Source organism: Electrona antarctica, assembly GCF_951216825.1.
Source record: "Electrona antarctica genome assembly, chromosome: 16".
NCBI lineage: Eukaryota > Metazoa > Chordata > Actinopteri > Myctophiformes > Myctophidae > Electrona > Electrona antarctica.
The window spans coordinates 40,521,007-40,541,528 of NC_136797.1; the positions used below are offsets into that span (position 1 = coordinate 40,521,007).

Sequence of the window (20,522 nt, forward strand, 5' to 3'; positions counted from 1 at the left end):
ATATTTCAACTGGGGGACCCCCCACCAACAAGCACTTGGAATGTAGGAGTCGAGGCGTTACATTTTGTTTGACTCGGTTCCACAGATAAATATTGTGAAAATAGAAGCTCTACAAGCTCACAACGCAAATGCAATGGGATTTCAAGGGGAGTGGTTAAACCTCTGAGGGCACACAGATGGAGCCAAATTGACCTGTAAAGGGTCCAGTTGGTTCCACCTGTACAGTCCAGCATCCCTGTTATGGGGGGAACGATTGCCAAAATAATAGCCGATACAAGCGTACTCGTACTGTAGATGGGCTGTTTTTGGTGCAGAGATTTGAAACAACAAAGAATTACACTAAACAAAATCCCATAGACTTGGCTGCCATATGACGCAATCTACAAACAACAAATTATTCTCATGATATCAAGGCATTATCACCATCACAACCAATGCTGTCTTCTGTAAGTAAATTAATATATCTGTACATGTCATTTAAACTGCTAGAGGTGGACATGTGGATGCACTGTACTCACGTTCAATCTTAGACCTATTCTACTGTTAGACTGATAGGTTCTTGGTTTACTTATTGATTGATTGATTGAATTTTTTTGTCACAGTATGCAGAATGTGGACGACACCATGATAAAGCATTACACTTGTCTACAACAGGGTCCACCTATGATCCTAGATTCCTATTTCTATGCATTTGATGTATTACCTATGTATTATAGCCACTCTGGATTATAGAGTGTCTGCTAAAGACCTAATTGTAAATGGTAAATCTGGTGGTGTCCCAATACACACACACACACACACACACACACACACACACACACACGCACGCACACACACACACACACACACACACACACACACACACACACACACACACACACACACACACACACACACACACACACACACACACACACACACACACACACACACACACACACACACACATGTATACACACATATGTTTTGTATTGTGCTTTATCCATTTTTTACAGATCTGTAGGGTTTATGTAGGCCTATATGCATTTTATCAATCAATCAATCAATCAGATTTGTATTGAAGGGATTGCCCCTCTCCTCTCTCTCATGTAGGCCTAATCAGTTCGAACTGCAATGAGAGAGAGAGTGAGAGTGAGAGTGAGTGAGAGAGAGAGAGAGAGAGAGAGAGAGAGAGGGAGGGAGGGAGGTAATAATTGCCTATTGGGAGGCCGTGATTGTCCCTGTCCCATTGGCTGCAGCGTGTCCTCCGCCTACACTTGACCAACGTCCAGTCCCAGTCTGTGTAGTGTCACCACTAAACAACACAGAAGCTGCAGCCTGCAGACCGTGTGCGTCTCGAGTCGAAAACATGCACAAGCTTGCGTCTCGTTTAAGTAGCAGTAGCCCCTATGTGGGTCTATTAGGAGACCCCCACAGTTGGGTAGGTTTGGCCAAATTCCACCGAGCGAGCGGTAAGTTTTATAGTTGACAAAACAAGTAAACAATACCAATGCGTTTTCACGGACGGGTTTCGGTTTATATAATGTTATAACGTTTGTGTAACACAGCTGAAAACAAATGTTTATTTTTGATTTCCGACCTTTGTCTACCTTGTTTTCTTTTTGAAAAATTGTGCTGTGGAAGTAGGACTGTCTACACCCGTTTAACTGTTATCAAAGATGTCATTCCGGTGAATATTGACTATAGGCCTATGCCTATCTTAAAATCACTATCTAGTCTAAGATAGTACAAGAAATCTAGGAATCTAATCTAATCTGGATGGACCATGTGTTTGTGCAGTGGGAGGGTGGGCAATTTAAAGTGGTATGCGTGCAGTCAACATGTTGTTTAAAAATTACCATGCATGGCATTAAAAAAAGAATACTTATATATACTTAATATACTTCTAATTTAATTTCTTAATTCAATTTCTTATTATTGTGAGTTGTCATTTCAATTTACGTGAGGTAATCAAAAGTTCAGCTGTTATCAAAATGCTTATTTAAAAAAACAACTTTGATTCTGTAGTCTGACCTTTGTTGTAGAGACATATCATGAATATGAATATTATGATGAAATGTCTTAATTTGTTACTATAACTTAAACAAACACATGCTATCCATCATTTTTCATTAACTTTTACCTATGATCTCTATAGTTATCTAATGGAAAAAAACATTATTTGTTTGTTTGTTTTACCAGGGAAAACAGTTGAGGAAGATATAAAATGAAATATTGGGTGTAAAGATAAACTAAAAAGCCTTCAATAACTAACCATCTACATTTTAAATTACTAAATCTCATGATTGTAGCTTCATTTACAAAATACCAGCATTTGTCTATATTACAGGGCAAATACAGTAACGCGCTGAGCTTGTAGATCTGCTATTTTTCAATAGCTAAAGTATAACATAATGCTTAGTTAAAACACCAAAAGGGGTTCCCGTCTAGAATGGGTTAATAACAAATCTTGTAGAGGTAATGATGTGAGTGTTTCATCCATTTTAAGCCACTAAATATAAGTTTATCTAAATATAACAATATTTTACAGGTGCATTATGTCAAAAATCTGCCATCAAGCACTCACCACCAGATGTCCCTGAGATGCCAGGCTGCAGCTTCCAACCAGAGGAGTACAACGTAAGAACAAGCGCTGTTTGATTGATAAATATATTGCACCATTCATGAATATCTATCCATCTGTCTGTCTGTCTAGACCTGACATCGCATCACCAGACTTTCCACTTCAGAGGTTTTATTGGATAGGCCCTAAAATGATGATGCACAGAATTATTTTAGGTATTCTGGTTCCTGTTTGGTGGTTCTGGCCCGATGACTACAAACCAGTAAGTACAACATGATGTAGGTTATTTCCGCTCCCAACTGGATCAGAAACCTCAAAATGGTATGCGTCCCAGGCTGGTCTAGACCAGTGGTATCATTTTAGGTCACAGGGGCCAAACTGGGCAAAATGTGACTTCATGTGGGTCGGACAGATTGTACGAACAAACATGTGTGTTGCCCTCATTTAAGTTTGTGTTTGTTTGATTTCTTTAACCTGTTCGCATGTCTCAGCCAGTACTACCCTATAACTACAAAATGCTTCACTTCACGAGTGATTTCACCCCTGGTTGGACTCTCTTGGTATTTGTTGTGTGTATGATAACATTTACCAGCTCAGTGGTTAGTGTATCCGCCTTGAGACTGGGAGGTCGGTGTTCGATCCCCTGCCGGGTCATAACAATTAAGATGGGACCCAGTGCCTCCCTGCTTGGTACTCAGCATCAAGGGTTGGCTTGGGGTAAGTCCCCCCTGCGACATACTAGCGTCATGTCCAGGCCAGGTACATCAAGCTGCCTCACGCTACAGAAACAGGAGATAGGCTTCGAGTCCTAAATGGGCCTCATGGCTCGGTAAGGCTTACTTATGATAACATTAAACTTCTGCGTGACAGCATGTCCACTGGTTCTCAACGTGGGGTCTGAGTTCCCCCAGGGGTCCTGTAGTGTAGGGGTTCGAGGGGGCCGGAACTAATTGCTCTGTAATTCAAAGTGTGCTCTCTCTGAGTCAAATGAACACTGAGGAGTTGACAGTGAAGATTGCATGGATTAAAGTTCTCAGTCGCCACGACTGATTTCAGTCATTTGGATTCCATATATACGTCAGAATGTCTTCTATGGAAGCATGCTATGCACTGAAAATAGGCCTATCTACAAGCTTACAACGTGTTGTAAGCTTGTAAATAGCCTATTTTCGGTTCATCGTTAGTTTGGTATGGATGACTTTAACATCAATCAGCAATTTCTTCAATTGGTTGGATGTATGGCTACAAAAACATAGTTCTACATATTAATTGTTTATGAATCACAGTGCTATTGTGTGGTGGCTCCTTTCTCACTGTCAAAAAGAGATTTTATTTTGCTTTAATCCATGAGATTGGGTTCCTATGCACAGATAGAAAATACTATCAAATGGGTGTCCGTGTGGGCTTCATGCATATCAAACGTTGTGCATCTTAAAGTGCTCTAAATTCAACTAGTAATAATAATACTAATTATCATCACGTGGACCACCTGTGTCTGCCTTATTACAGGACATGTCAAAAGAGAAGATGTTGGAGATCCGCAGGCAGTACTGCAACCCCATGACCATGAAGGTCACCATGTACAAGAAGCCAGTGTTCATCCACCAGGGTCACATGCAGTGGCTGTGGGACGTGGACGGCAGGAGATACCTGGACCTGTTCGCTGGCGTGGCCACTGTCAGCGTAGGACACTGCCACCCGTAAGTTCAACTGTCAGTGTAGGACACTGCCACCCGTAAGTTCAACTGTCAGTGTAGGACACTGTCACCCGTAAGTTCAACTGTCAGTGTAGGACACTGCCACCCGTAAGTTCAACTCAGTCAGTGTAGGACACTGCCACCCGTAAGTTCAACTCAGTCAGTGTAGGACACTGTCACCCGTAAGTTCAACTCAGTCAGTGTAGGACACTGTCACCCGTAAGTTCAACTGTCAGTGTAGGACACTGCCACCCGTAAGTTCAACTGTCAGTGTAGGACACTGCCACCCGTAAGTTCAACTCAGTCAGTGTAGGACACTGTCACCCGTAAGTTCAACTCAGTCAGTGTAGGACACTGTCACCCGTAAGTTCAACTCAGTCAGTGTAGGACACTGTCACCCGTAAGTTCAACTCAGTCAGTGTAGGACACTGCCACCCGTAAGTTCAACTCAGTCAGTGTAGGACACTGCCACCCGTAAGTTCAACTGTCAGTGTAGGACACTGCCACCCGTAAGTTCAACTGTCAGTGTAGGACACTGTCACCCGTAAGTTCAACTGTCAGTGTAGGACACTGTCACCCGTAAGTTCAACTCAGTCAGTGTAGGACACTGTCACCCGTAAGTTCAACTCAGTCAGTGTAGGACACTGCCACCCGTAAGTTCAACTCAGTCAGTGTAGGACACTGCCACCCGTAAGTTCAACTGTCAGTGTAGGACACTGCCACCCGTAAGTTCAACTGTCAGTGTAGGACACTGCCACCCGTAAGTTCAACTCAGTCAGTGTAGGACACTGCCACCCGTAAGTTCAACTCAGTCAGTGTAGGACACTGTCACCCGTAAGTTCAACTATCAGTGTAGGACACTGCCACCCGTAAGTTCAACTGTCAGCGTAGGACACTGCCACCCGTAAGTTCAACTGTCAGTGTAGGACACTGCCACCCGTAAGTTCAACTGTCAGTGTAGGACACTGCCATCCGTAAGTTCAACTCAGTCAGTGTAGGACACTGCCACCCGTAAGTTCAACTCAGTCAGTGTAGGACACTGTCACACGTAAATTCAACTCAGTCAGTGTAGGACACTGTCACCCGTAAGTTCAACTATCAGTGTAGGACACTGCCACCCGTAAGTTCAACTGTCAGCGTAGGACACTGCCACCCGTAAGTTCAACTCAGTCAGTGTAGGACACTGTCACCCGTAAATTCAACTCAGTCAGTGTAGGACACTGCCACCCGTAAGTTCAACTCAGTCAGTGTAGGACACTGTCACCCGTAAGTTCAACTCAGTCAGTGTAGGACACTGTCACCCGTAAGTTCAACTCAGTCAGTGTAGGACACTGTCACCCGTAAGTTCAACTGTCAGTGTAGGACACTGCCACCCGTAAGTTCAACTGTCAGCGTAGGACACTGCCACCCGTAAGTTCAACTGTCAGCGTAGGACACTGCCACCCGTAAGTTCAACTATCAGTGTAGGACACTGCCACCCGTAAGTTCAACTCAGTCAGTGTAGGACACTGCCACCCGTAAGTTCAACTCAGTCAGTGTAGGACACTGCCACCCGTAAGTTCAACTCAGTCAGTGTAGGACACTGCCACCCGTAAGTTCAACTCAGTCAGTGTAGGACACTGTCACCCGTAAATTCAACTCAGTCAGTGTAGGACACTGTCACCCGTAAGTTCAACTATCAGTGTAGGACACTGCCACCCGTAAGTTCAACTCAGTCAGTGTAGGACACTGTCACCCGTAAATTCAACTCAGTCAGTGTAGGACACTGCCACCCGTAAGTTCAACTCAGTCAGTGTAGGACACTGTCACCCGTAAGTTCAACTGTCAGTGTAGGACACTGCCACCCGTAACTTCAACTGTCAGCGTAGGACACTGCCACCCGTAAGTTCAACTGTCAGCGTAGGACACTGCCACCCGTAAGTTCAACTATCAGTGTAGGACACTGCCACCCGTAAGTTCAACTCAGTCAGTGTAGGACACTGCCACCCGTAAGTTCAACTCAGTCAGTGTAGGACACTGCCACCCGTAAGTTCAACTCAGTCAGTGTAGGACACTGCCACCCGTAAGTTCAACTGTCAGTGTAGGACACTGCCACCCGTAAGTTCAACTCAGTCAGTGTAGGACACTGCCACCCGTAAGTTCAACTGTCAGTGTAGGACACTGCCACCCGTAAGTTCAACTGTCAGTGTAGGACACTGCCACCCGTAAGTTCAACTCAGTCAGTGTAGGACACTGCCACCCGTAAGTTCAACTGTCAGTGTAGGACACTGTCACCCGTAAGTTCAACTGTCAGTGTAGGACACTGTCACCCGTAAGTTCAACTGTCAGTGTAGGTCACTCACCCGTAAGTTCAACTGTCAGTGTAGGACACTGTCACCCGTAAGTTCAACTGTCAGCGTAGGACACTGCCACCCGTAAGTTCAACTGTCAGTGTAGGTCACTCACCCGTAAGTTCAACTGTCAGTGTAGGACACTGTCACCCGTAAGTTCAACTGTCAGCGTAGGACACTGCCACCCGTAAGTTCAACTGTCAGTGTAGGTCCATAAGTTAAAACAGAATAGATGCCTCATTGGCCGCTGCAGTTCATTGGAGCAATGTGTCTACAGCGTAAGGCAGAAGGCAAGTGGAAGTAGGGAAGGCACGCTGCGTTGCTGCCACTCAAGTGACTACTGGCCAATCACAGCTCGTCTTTTCCGGGACTTCAATTCAATCCATGGGAGCTTTATTGGCATGAGGTTTACATTGACAAAGCAAGTGCCGCTGGGAAAGAGGGAGCATATCGAGAGCAATTAGGGGTCCAGAGTCTTGCTCAAGGACACTTCGACACTAACTTTGGGGGAGCCCGGGATCGAACTGGTAACCTCACGGTTCCCATCCAGCTGCTCTACAGTCACTCTACCCGACTACCCCTGAGCTATTGCCGCCCCAGTGTCTATGTAATCCTGAGCGCTACACTCCTCTGCCAACCTGGGGAGAGCAACGGACTAACCTCATGCTTCCTTCAATGCATGAGGAGTTCAAGCCACTGAAAGGGGGAGTTTCCTCGGTTGGACGTACTGTAGCACGTGGAAGGAACACGTTATTCCAACCAGTTCCTTTCCTCTCCATCAGGTGCCCTGGCTGGCCAGGGGGACGCAGTATATAGAGACTAGGATTACTGGTTGTTGTTTGTGAGGGTACCTACTATTTCCTGCGTAAACTTGTGGATGCTGGGGTGGTTAATTGTGGCTGTCCCTGGATACAGAAAGGTGACAGCGGCTGCAGAGAAACAGCTGAGGAAACTGTGGCACACGACGAACATCTACGTCTACCCTACTCTCCATGAGTACTGTGAGAAACTGGCATCCCACCTCCCTGATCCTCTCAAGGTGCTGCATATGCTCACTTTACCTTTAGAGACCACATATTTAACCATATAGCACTAGGATGTCATTACATTCAGGGGTGAAACGTCTAAGGGAATAATTGATTAATCCATCACCAGAAAATGAATCAAACTCTCTCTCTCTCTCTCTCTCTCTCTCTCTCTCTCTCTCTCTCTCTCTCTCTCTCTCTCTCTCTCTCTCTCTCGTTACTTTTCTAATTGTCTTTAGTGATTGTTTTAGTATCATGCAAAAAGAATATCTGTGTTATTCATAACTACACTGCTGTAAACATAATGTACTGTGTGAGGCAAGCAACTGGATTAATCAATGCATTATGAAAATGATGGTTTATTTCTGTTGTTCATAATCTCTTTCATTCTCATTAATGTGTATTGTATGTCCAGGTGGTGTACCTGACCAACAGTGGCTCAGAGGCGAATGAGCTGGCTATGTTGATGGCCAGGCTTTACACAGGAAACTTTGATATCATCAATTTAAGGTAAGATGCCTTTGTTATTTACGTAGATGTAAAATATCACACCTGTGTGAAGTGAGGGGCGCTAATATATTAAAGTCTAACTCATGTTGATTAGGTGATGTAATGGTGATGTACAAACGGTGCCAACACAAACATTAAATTCTCTTTATTGTTAATGGCATTTAATGTTTGTGTTTCCCTTCATTGTCAATGGCGTTTTTATGACTAAAAACAAACATTAAACCTGTATATAGGAGGGGCTAGCACCCCTCAAAAAGAAAGGATGGTTATGAACATCATTATGCCAACACTATAATAATGTGTCTTATGAACAGCCTGCACACCACTAATCTTACAGAAGTAAACATTTTCCTATCAATTGTTTTTTCCCCCAGCCATCATACTGCAGTTTGTCCTAACTTTTAGTGATTCTTTTGAGCATAATATTAAAGCTACAATCCTGAAGTTGTATGACCTTTCCCAATGTGTTATACAAATTGCATATGTACTGTATATGTATCACTTGGAATACAATCCCAATTCTCCCTCATGAAACCAAACCTCCAAACATCTACCTCTCACCATGGCCAGGGGGCATATTGGCCTTATGAGCTTCAGGCAGTACTACTACTCAATTAGTAGATGTTTTAACCGGCAGTATGTCTCAGTAGAAGATTAGGTCTTTATTATTATCAGGATTTATTCCATTGAGAAATGACGTCGGAAATGCTTAGATAGCTTCTAGATTGTTCTGAAATTTAAGCAGCGATACAAACATTTTTATACAGGGTGTTGGTTTCCACCTTCCATCATCACGTCATCAGTGGCTGCAGCCCCATCTTGCTTTGTTTCCTCTCTAAGACAGGGGTTCTCAACCCGTGGGTCGCGACCCCTCAGGGTTTTTTTTAATTTATTTTAGTTTCACGATTTTTCTAAAAGCTCGTAGCGCGCCACCGAGTGGCGCGCTACGAGCTTGTAGATCTGCTATTTTTCAATAGCTAAATTATAACATAATGCTTAAAACACCAAAAGGGGTTATTGTAGCAGTCAATTTATATTTGGGGTCGGGAGGGGGCGGGGCGGGGGTCCCGAGACATTGCCAAAGCATTTCCGGGGGTCCCCGGCCAAAAACGTTGAGAACCCCTGCTCTAAGAAACCAGGTTCACGATGCTCCAGTATGCACAACAAGCAAGATCACCCCACTATCTTCTGACTGTCACATACCAGGAGGCCAGCTAGATCGGTGGTTCCCAAACGTTTTAGCTTAAGAAATTAGATGTTTGCCGGCAACCCAAACTAGTGAAAATAGCAGATCTACGAGCTCACAACGCATCGCAGCTTTTAAGTAAGAATTGAGGAAGATCATTGGAGATGGACAGGGACATGAGCTCAGACGTTAAAAGAATAATCCTGGCCCAGGCGGTGGCGTAACCGTCTGGGCACCCGACTGGTAATCCAGTCGCAGTGTGCCGCGGGTTCGACTCCCGAGCCCGACACAGCCTTTACTGCATGTCTTCCCCCATCTCTCTCCCGTTTCCTGTCAGCCTACTGTCTGTCCCTTCAAAAAACCAATAAAAGGCGTAAGCCGCAAAAAAATATCTTAAAAAAAAAAAAAAAAGAATAATCCATCCCCAAAATGACTTATGTTCTATCGATTACACACCCCACGAAGCGGTCATCAAATTATTGGCTTAGGAATGCGACAAAAACTAATAAAATGCACATGAATACATGGCTTCGCGGGATGTGTCATTGATAGAAATCAAGGCATTTGTTATCTATCCCATTAAGGTTGACAAGAGGTCACCATGGTGCTTGTTGGCAGTGGCGTGCACAGACATTTAGAGGGGCAGGTGCTCAAGTTAAAAAAGGGCACCTTGTGCAGCGCGTGGAACCGGCCGGTTGCCTTAATCCATTTTGGGCGGGAACCCCTTTTGGTGTTAGCATTATGTTATGCTTTAGCTATTGAAAAATAGCAGATCTACAAGCTCATAGCGCGCCACCGAGTGGCGCGCTATGAGCTTGTAGGTCTGCTATTTTTGAAAAATCAAAAAAAAAGAGAAAAAAATGTTTTTTTTTTGTTTTTTTTCTCAAAAGGGCACATTGCCAAAAGGGCAGGGGGTGCTCTAGCACCCCCTAGTGTCTATCTGTGCACGCCACTGCTTGTTGGCATTATTGTGTTTGGGAGCATTTCTTACATCTGTGCACAATACATGATAGAATCATTTCCCCATATCTGGATGTCCCAAGAGAGGACGTTTCTTTAATTAACCCAGACCTGTTTGTTCTTCTCCCAGAGGATCGTACCACGGTGGCAGTCCATCGACCATGGCTCTGACCTCCAACTCTGCATATAAATACACCGTTCCCAGCGGCTTAGGCTGCACCAACGTACGTACAGTAATACAGACACATAGCTAACTAAGGCAATAGATAATACAACATGACAATAATTATATATAGTATACAGTAATGTGCAGTGCGCACGCACGTATGCACGCACACACGCACACACACACACACACCCACACACACACACACACACACACACACACACACACACACACACACACACACACACACACACACACACACACACACAGCTTATAAATCCTATATTATACATGCATTTCAGGCAAATGCAATGTAAAAGGGATGCATGTTTTTTTTTAATATACATGAATGCCATTATGACAACAATGTTGGTGATATTTTCCCTGCATTACATTATATCATGTTGATCTAAGGGACTTGGCTTCTGTCCTCACAGACCATGTGTCCTGATGTGTTCAGAGGTCCCTGGGGAGGGACCCACTGCAGGGACTCTCCAATACAGACCATCAGAGACTGTGGCTGTGCCCAAGGTACTTGTTTCAGCAGGCAGGCAGGCAGGCAGGCAGGCAGGCAGGCTGGCACGCACGCACGCACGCACGCACGCACGCACGCACGCACACACGCACACACGCACGCGTGCGTGCCCCCGCACACACACACACACACACACACACACACACACACACACACACACACACACACACACACACACACAACCACACGCACGTACAGCAGGCCAGACAGCTTATATGTATACGAAAATAGCTGATATACAAACAAGCTTACACTGCGTCATGGCGAGATGCGGGTGATTGTAAGTAGATTGGTTATGTTTGGTATTCTTTTGAAAGTGGTTAAACATTATTGCAACAACAAAATAACTGTGGCTTTATACTGGTTTGATAAACCTTTCCAAGCCCAGTCTTATAATTTAATCTTTAGGGAATCAATATGTGCTAAATTTTCATGCCAGAGTGGTTTTAATTAAATCCATTCCTTTTCCAGTTGAACTGGCTCTGTTTAGGAAAAGGTCAGCTCAGTTTAACCCTAACCCTTATAACACTAATCACAGCAAACATTGCACTCGAGTACAGTAGGCATATGAACAGTGAACCAGAGAGTTTCAGTTACCAAACCACAAGAAAACATGAAGGAATCTCCTCTAGTAGCAATACAAAGTTAAAACCAAGCCTTTGTCAGTGTTGCCCTGACGAAGGCCAGTGTCGGCCAAAACATGTTGCTTTATTGTTACATTAGGGTTTTTCTATTGGTTTGTTACCAACGATGGCGTTTAGATGCAAATCTAGAGTTCAAAGTCCTTCACTGGTGTTCAAACATTTACCATTTCCAGGAGAAATATTACACCTATAAGCACTTTATCTCTACTAGTAGTTTACCTGGAAGTGGTCAATATTTTAACTCATTCACGTAAGACTGTGCTTCTAGTGTTTTGAAGGTGAAAATGTATGGAACACAACCACAGTCAGTGGCGTGCACAGACATTTAGAGGGGCAGGTGCTCAAGTTAAAAAAGGGCACCTTGTGCAGCGCGTGGAACCGGCCGGTTGCCTTAATCCATTTTGGGCGGGAACCCCTTTTGGTGTTAGCATTATGTTATGCTTTAGCTATTGAAAAATAGCAGATCTACAAGCTCATAGCGCGCCACCGAGTGGCGCGCTATGAGCTTGTAGGTCTGCTATTTAAAAAAAAAAAAAAAAAAGGGCACATTGCCAAAAGGGCAGGGGGTGCTCTAGCACCCCCTAGTGTCTATCTGTGCACGCCACTGACCACAGTCAACATGACTCATGACATGTACATTTAAATCCATAGGTGATTGTATGGCTCATCACATGTATATTGGGCAGCTCAAAGAGACATTTGCTACAAGTGTTCCTAGTCGAATTGCTGCATTCTTTGGAGAACCTATTCAGGTAACTCAGTATTAATCCAACTCTGAGAGAGTACAAAATACAAATGGATAAATTACCATTTATTTATGCTTTACATTCCTCCTGTTTGAATATTTTGTTTGCAATAATTGTCAATCATAATAACTATGATTACATTTGTATTTTATATTTATTTATAACCAATGAATGCTATTATTGTGTGACTAACGGTTCACCTTACTGGATACATTCATTCATTTAACATCTAATTTAATTTTATTAGACAAAACTAATATTTTTACCCAGATGTTATGTACAATCTTGCTATTATTTGAGAGGCTTACCGTTTTTCCTAGTCTCTTGAGACAGACAAATTGTCAAATGCTTCCGTCATACAGTCTGGTATCACTGATAACTATTCGGGAGTAAAGCGGTTATAACCAACAGTTCAGCAAAGAGTTCAGATCTTTAGAAATCGGGGAAATGATATGACAATGACTGGCGAGTATTTTGCCTTCTATTCATATCATTTAGTTGATCCTCATTCATACAGATGGGTGCTTTTTAATTGTGGTGAAACCCCTACCTTGTTTTGACTTTATTTTTGGATGTGTGCATGCATATAGCTTTTTCTATTGTATATAATAAATACTTATGTTCTCTTCCAACTTGATTACCATGACAAATTGCATCACTTATGACAAATATTTATGCCCCATACAGGGAGTGGGAGGAGCTGTCCAATACCCCAAAAATTACCTAAAGGAGGCATACGAACTTGTGAGGGAGCGAGGTGGAGTCTGTATAGCTGATGAGGTAACATACATAGTATCTATTAACTACTTCCAACCTGGCTGGAGTCCCTAATTTTAATTATGGGTATAAAAGGGACACAGACAGATGGTTGGAACGGGTACTCTGACACGGGTACAACAGGTATTGCATAGCCAGGTGGGGCATGGATCTCCAACTTCCATCGTTACCGACTCAGTGCTCTACAGCCGGGCACCGGTCTAGTATTATCTATAAATGTACCTCTGTACGTATGTCTGTAATCCACGTAACTCGAGAACCGTTCGCCCCACCGACTTCAAATTTGACAAACACGTTCCACACCCCCACAGGGAGTTCAGTGCCTGGTGTCGAGTCGGTCAAAGAGATACAGAGAGACAGATACAGAAATCTCCATATATGGGCATAAAAGACAGACATAATAAGTGGATGGGCATGCATTTCCAACTTGCATTGTTCCAAGTGGGCCAGTGCCCAACGGGTGCCCCTCTAGTATGGCTTAAGTGGTTAAAGGTATGACTGATGCACATAGACATTAGACAACTGTGTTCTGTGCAATTTGAAAAAGACATATTTACAGTTTATGCACGAATTTTATACTTTCATTGAGTAAGCAAGCAATATATTCTCTACGAATGTTCTATTCAGCTCTTGTAGCTGCCACTTAAAATGGCATGAAATATTAAGAACAAAGTGATGCTGATTGGACCATTTCCTGAAAACCTTGTGGTTTGTGTCCGACAGGTTCAAACAGGCTTTGGAAGAACAGGAAGCCACTACTGGGGTTTCCAAGGTCATGATGTCATTCCTGACATGGTTACCATGGCAAAGGGTATTGGCAATGGATTCCCTATGGGAGCGGTCGTTACTACGCCAGGTGAGATCATAATACTAATCAACCGTGATGCTCTACAATTTAGTAGTTATACCAATTTATTCCTCCCTGGTCCTCCTACACGCAGCGCTTAACCCATTCAGGCCTGACGTCGAAATTTTAAAAAAAAAGGTTTTCTAAATCATGACAATTTTTGGAAAGAAAAAGGCACATTTTAACGATTTTTCAAAAATAGCAGACCTACAAGTTCATGAGCTTGTAGATCTGCTATTTTTCAATAGCTAAATTATAACATAATGTTTAAAACACCAAAAGGGGTTCCCACCCAAAATGGGTTAATGGTTAATGTGGTTAAACGCTAACGTGACATGGATGCGTTCCAGGTCTCAATGGGTTAAGTGTGTTGTCACTGCTGTTATGGCTAAACCTGCCAGTGAGGAGCCCCCACCGGGAGGACATGCATAGCGTGTCCTCCGTCACACTGACTATTCCCTCCCAACACTCCCTGCTGACAGGTGCCACCCCAGTCCGTAGGAGTACGTGCAGTGACAAATAAAACCCTATCACCTATCCCACCGCTGAACACGGGCCAATTGAGTCTTGATGCCTTCAAATTCATAACAGATTTTTTTAAGTTGATTAAACATGACTGGACTATCTGTGATTTAGTGTTTAATAACTCAATTGGAATCAAGCTGGACTCCTAGGTTTTAGATAGAGTTGACTTTATCTCCTGAGTCATTGCTGCCCCCTAGTGATAGTGAAGGTGTACTGAGTTAAAGAGAGGAGGATTCAGTTTATATACCATATCAAGCAAGTCAAGTCAATTTGTCAGGAAGTCATGTAGTTATGTATTGTAGTCTTGCTTTAAAATCAATTAGCAAACCATAGATCTCCTCAATCTTTAGAGACTGTTATTCCTTATAATTCTTAATTAATAAAGTATACGAGTATCAGGCTTCATATGTGGTCAAAGGTTATGTAAACAAATACGTCATGAAAAGTTACAATTCCATATGCTGGATAATTGTTTTGAGTGGATTTTTCTGAGGTGTAACCTTTACTTGAGTTTGTGTAAACATGCCTTTTCGTGTGTGTTCCAGAAATTGCTGCAGCGTTTGGAAAAGGAGTTCATTTCAACACTTTCGGAGGCAACCCTGTGGCGTGTGCCATTGGCTCGTCCATTTTGGATGTAAGAGTTCATTAAAAACAGAAGTTCACTTGCACACAATCCATAGTTCTTATCATTTTTAATAGAGGGTATGCACGTGACATCATCATACCCGGATGTTATGCGGGAACGCCTACTGACTAACTACTTTCTGGCCTTCACAGCCCATACATCCAAACATTAAAGTCCTATCGAGTTGCATTAAACAATGTTAAACAACGTTAAACTCACTTTGCCACTCGATTTGCTATTCACTTTATGCAAGTGCATATAGTTAGTTAGTTAGTTGCTGCGAGAGTGAGGTCTAGCCAACACCAACTCGGGATTCCTGGATCGCTGCCCTCCACAATTTCCTATCCAACATCAGGTTCTTGAGCTCTGCAGTGTTGTTAGCCAAGCTGTCGCACCGCAGCACATCTACATAGGTGGTACATTTCTTTCCCCTCCTGGCTTTGCCCTGGGTTGGCTCCCATAGGGTCAATTTACTTTGCCTCAAGTTCTTGGTGCCTGACGCAGTGCCCTGCCAGCCTCATCCTTCTCTCTCTGACTTAGGCCGTGACCCGTGGTAGGTCCTCATAGAGGTCCACATTTCTGAAGTGGTCCGTCCATGTGACACCTAGTGCCATTTGTAGCATTCTTGTGTAGACTCCGTCCAGGGCTTTTTCCTGTTGTATTGTAAGGGTCCATGTCTCGGCCCCATACAGCAGTACTGACTCCACAGTAGCTATGAACAGCCGCCTCTTAAGGTCTTCTCCCATATCTGATTTCCACACTCTCCTCATCCCGTGCAAGGCTTTCCAGGCAAGTGCTCTCCGAACCTTGGAAAGTGCATATACCTCTATATGATACAGTATAATTAAACATTATAGCAGACTTAGGGGTGTGAGAGTGGTTGGACCATATAGTATTCATTCACTCAGAACCTTATATGAAGAGGGCATATCCTTTTCATGTGAATTTAAATTGAATTGAACAGATCCTTATAAAGTTGAAACCTGGAACTATATAGAAATCAGTTGTACATTATTGAATAGCATTCAGTTAGAATTATCTAGCTCAGGGGTTCCCAAACTTCTCAGCTTGAGACTAAAAAGATACATTTCATGTCTCCCACGACTCAAAATTACAAACATACATCATACATTTCCATAACATTTCCATTTAGCTACTGGCAGTGGTGGTGTTCTACCTGTTAATACATAGTGTAGATTAGAACACTGTTTTTATTGTGTTGATTTTATGGAAAATGTTTTTGTTTCCAGCCCATTGATTCTCAATAGCTACTGTACTTTAGCAGTGGAGTAAATTTACTCAAGTACTGTATTTGAGTGGAGTATTTCCAATTTTCAGTACTTTTACTTCTACTCCACTACATCTCAGAGATAAATACTGTACTTTTACTCCACTAATGATTTGAAAACTTTAGTTACTAGTTACTTTGTACATTTTGATTATTATTACAAAACATACATTAACCAATTCAGCCCTATATACACTTCGGCCACTTGAACGTAGCCGATCCACAAGCTTGTAGATCGGATATTTTCAGAATATTTAAGTACATTTTGATTTTGATCCTACTTTTACTTATGTATATTTTGAATTCCGAACTTTTACTTTATAACAGAGTATTTCTACATCGAACAAACTTACGCAAACAACTTTTTGCGTAAGTAAAAAATGTGAGTGTTTATCTCTCCCACCAGGTCATCAAAGAGGACAGAACCCAGCAGATCAGTCATGATGTGGGGACCTATCTTCTGACAGAACTGGCCAAGTTCAGAGACAAATACGAGATCATCGGTGATGTCCGTGGCAAAGGCTTGATGATTGGTGTGGAGATGGTCAAAGACAAGGTAGGGGAGTTTGACTTCTCTCTCTCTCTCTCTCCAAGTTGTGTGATGTGTACAGTAGGTCTCGCTCCTCACATGTTGGTATTGTGTGTGTGTGTGTGTGTGTGTGTGTGTGTGTGTGTGTGTCATTGGAGGACATAGTTCAGGATAGTTTAACCATTAGCCATGAGTTACTGTTCATCTGTGACTACAGACAGGACGCAGCAATAACTTTACTGCTGCACTGAACTGCATGTTTGGGCAGTGACATGCATGTCACAGCAGGGTTAATTTTAAACGTAATACTGTTGAATGATACTGTATCATAATTTAGTCTCCGCACGCCACTCCTAAGCCCTCACCTGTATATTTGGGTTTCATGACGAATAGCTAAAATACCAGATCTACATCTCACAATGTATTGCGACGCGACACATTGTGAGGTTGTGGATTTGCTATTTTTGAAAATGTTTGTAATGATTATGCCCACACACAATTTCTCTCAATCTTCAGGCTAGTCGAGATCCCTTGCCTCCTGGGGACATGGCAGAGATCCTGGAGGACACCAAAGACATGGGAGTTCTCATAGGGAAAGGAGGGGTGTATGGACAGGTAAGTTAGCTGAAAGGAGGGGTGTATGAACAGGCAAATTAGCTGTCATTGCTGAGAAATCATTTTCAATAATTAAATTCATTAATACAAAATAAATAAAAATGTGATTGAAAAATGGAAACCCTTTGGGCATTAAACCGTCCTCAGATTTGTATGTATTGACTTTATTTATTTAGTATGAGATCATCTGTAATCTCATACTAAACTACTATTTGACTACTTCATCATCAATTTTGAAATGAATGTCACCATAATTTACAGAAATGCAAAAAGTAGTGACTGAAAGCAAAACATATTCATGACAATGTTTACTATTGGTATAATACAATCAAGTGTAAAGTCTGGTCAAATACCTGTTGAGTTTAATGGCATGAGAAATGTCTTCTGCAACCAGCAGTTGGGGAAATAGCCATTAATGAGAACTGTTCGCATTAGCTTCATATATCCTTATCCAGCGATGGAAAGTTGCCGCCTGGATAATACCACCTCTAACCATTTCATTGTATTAACATACTCTACCATACAGACTACTAGTTGACATATTTTATTTACAAAAACGTATGTATTGATGTTGCAGCTTCAGCAAATTGATCTCACGTATGCCCTTTAACACAGGGTTGCTTATTTAATGTAATGTTTTGTCAATGCCTCCTGCTGTTTCAGACATTCCGCGTCAAGCCGCCCATGTGCATCACCATGGATGATGCAGAGTTCTTCTTAGCAGTTTTTGACAAGTCTATTCAGAACTACATGGACAGAAGATAAAAGCATCGTCTTTGGCGACCTCTGCGGATATGGGACTAATTTTGCAATGATGACTCTAGTCTAGTCTATTCTCTGAAAAGCAGAGAGAAATAGGGGGTAGCAAAAAAGCACATTTGAGCCACAGACCACCATTTGATGAGATTTAGCCTTTCAGACCCAAAACTAAAGAATATTTTGTTATTGTGGGATAAGATTTTGTCCACAATTCCATGCTGTATTGATGTTGGTACAATAGGAGATGACAGGCAAATGTTCACTCAAAGTAACAATTTTTCTACATTCTCTAATTGTATAGACTTAGGGCTCCATCTTGCAACACCCTTATCCCTAAACGTATGGATAATCTATCAGAAGACATGATGAGATTGAACTTTTGATGTATTGACAAATGTATAGATTTTGTAACAATGTTCTGCTAATCTTTAATCTGTAAATATCCATTTTTAATATAACTTGACTGGATCGTTGTGGTGATTTCTGTAACAGGTTTGTTTTATCTACTGGTGGTTCTTAGTCTGATCCCTTACCCTTTGAGCTGTCTGGCATGGTGGCACCTGCCAAGACCTGCTCTCTGCTGCAGTGGTGGGAGAGTACTTTACCTCTTACCACACCCAGACGCCCCATAGACAGACAGACAGACGACGTTGCTAAACGCTCAGGCGCAAGACGCAACCTAGAGCCTGGCCCTGCACGACGCCAAGGCCAGTGACCATCACAGGGTTGAAGGGCACCTCAAGCTATCCCGCCAGACGTGAGGCCAACTGACTGGTCAAGATGACACTGTTAAACTGTTAAGCGAGTGGTAAATGCGACTGATCCTTTTAAAAGTCTCAATGCATCTGAAGTGAAAACCGGTGCGAGCGCCTTTTAACTGCAGCTCCTACGCGAGCGGTGGCCCGCCCTCAATCGCTGGTCGTTGATTGGTCGGTTTAAATGTCAACTAACTTTCACAGTTCAAAAGTACGAACGCTCTTGTCGTGTTTATTTTTGCGTTTTGCAATTGTTATTATTTTGTTTTAATTTGTACGTTACGTTTGTTGAATCACCACTGCGGGCCACTGAGCAGATCTTAGCGTATAATTACATGCGCAATGAAATTATTTATTTCCATCAGCCGAGTGTGTGTCACAGTGTGTGTGTGTGTGTGCGTGTGTGTTGCATGTACACGACAACCACGGACACGGACCACCAATGACTTGTTTACATGACATCACGTCAGAGCACGTTCAGCAACCGTTCTGTAACTTCTGTAGCTACTGTCATGTGGGCCACATTTACATTATTAACCGAATCCCATTCATGATGTAAATGTGGTCCACATGACAGTACTATATTGATAGCAAACTAATCTATTCAATACACAGTCAGCAACACCCCTGTTGTTGTGTATTGAATAGAGTAGTTAACCTTTCGACTTTTGTGTCAAGTTCAAGGCCTTCTGTCTTGAACTTGACAGGGAACCTGAGGGGGGTTCAGGGGACCCCCTAAGGCCTATTTGAAAAGAACAGATCACAGGAAGTTCACAGGTTGGGTAAAAATTAGAGGACGATTTTCACCTATGTACTGTATATAGCCTATATAGATGGTAAATGGTGCATTTGTATAGTGCCTATATCCATTTACATAGATTCACACTGTGACACACACATTCTACACTGATGGCGGAGGAAAGCATGCAAGGCACCAACCTGCTCATCGGGAGCAAGGGGTTCAGAGTCTTGCTCAAGGACACTTCGACACTAACTCTGGGGTAGCCCGGGATCGAACTGGGAACCTTCCAGTTCCCAACCGGAAACTATACCCCTGAGCCACTGCCACCCCTGTATATACAGTATGTGACAAAAAACACCCCAAAGGAGTGGGGACTATTCTGTGAGCTTGCAGATTTGCTATTTAAAAAAAGACGTGGAACAAATGAAATGAGTGAAATAGGACTATCTATTTGCATGGTTGTGGCCAAAATTCAGGTTTGTTTGTTTAGAGCACTAATTGTGACATGTGATGTGGCAGGCAAGTCTATGTTTAGAGTAAGTTTTTCTTATTGGTCCAGTCCATACCCGTTCAGGGATATTCCTACCTCTTAAAGCTCTGGGTGAGTAGTCCTGAACAAGATCTTCAAGGACAAAGGAAATGGTCAAGCCCATTTCTAACAAACCTTTGATGGTGATCTAGACATCCACATTTAGGCA

At 42.8% G+C, this 20,522-nt stretch overlaps 1 protein-coding gene across 2 annotated transcripts in view; it reads left to right on the forward strand.

The window, feature by feature from the left end:
- Nucleotides 1–18,773, forward strand: part of agxt2 (alanine--glyoxylate aminotransferase 2) — a 24,151-nt gene extending 5,378 nt beyond the window's left edge. For both annotated transcript variants that reach the window (XM_079524266.1, XM_079524267.1), the window contains 13 exons: nucleotides 2,531–2,619; nucleotides 4,073–4,263; nucleotides 7,506–7,629; nucleotides 8,031–8,125; nucleotides 10,402–10,495; nucleotides 10,875–10,968; nucleotides 12,268–12,368; nucleotides 13,050–13,142; nucleotides 13,863–13,995; nucleotides 15,057–15,145; nucleotides 16,831–16,980; nucleotides 17,470–17,568; nucleotides 18,232–18,773. In XM_079524266.1, coding sequence (XP_079380392.1) covers nucleotides 2,584–2,619; nucleotides 4,073–4,263; nucleotides 7,506–7,629; nucleotides 8,031–8,125; nucleotides 10,402–10,495; nucleotides 10,875–10,968; nucleotides 12,268–12,368; nucleotides 13,050–13,142; nucleotides 13,863–13,995; nucleotides 15,057–15,145; nucleotides 16,831–16,980; nucleotides 17,470–17,568; nucleotides 18,232–18,333 — 1,401 coding nt within the window. In that variant the 5' untranslated portion in view covers nucleotides 2,531–2,583 and the 3' untranslated portion in view covers nucleotides 18,334–18,773. The remainder of the gene's footprint in view (nucleotides 1–2,530; nucleotides 2,620–4,072; nucleotides 4,264–7,505; nucleotides 7,630–8,030; nucleotides 8,126–10,401; nucleotides 10,496–10,874; nucleotides 10,969–12,267; nucleotides 12,369–13,049; nucleotides 13,143–13,862; nucleotides 13,996–15,056; nucleotides 15,146–16,830; nucleotides 16,981–17,469; nucleotides 17,569–18,231) is intronic.
- The last annotated feature ends 1,749 nt before the right edge of the window (nucleotides 18,774–20,522 follow it).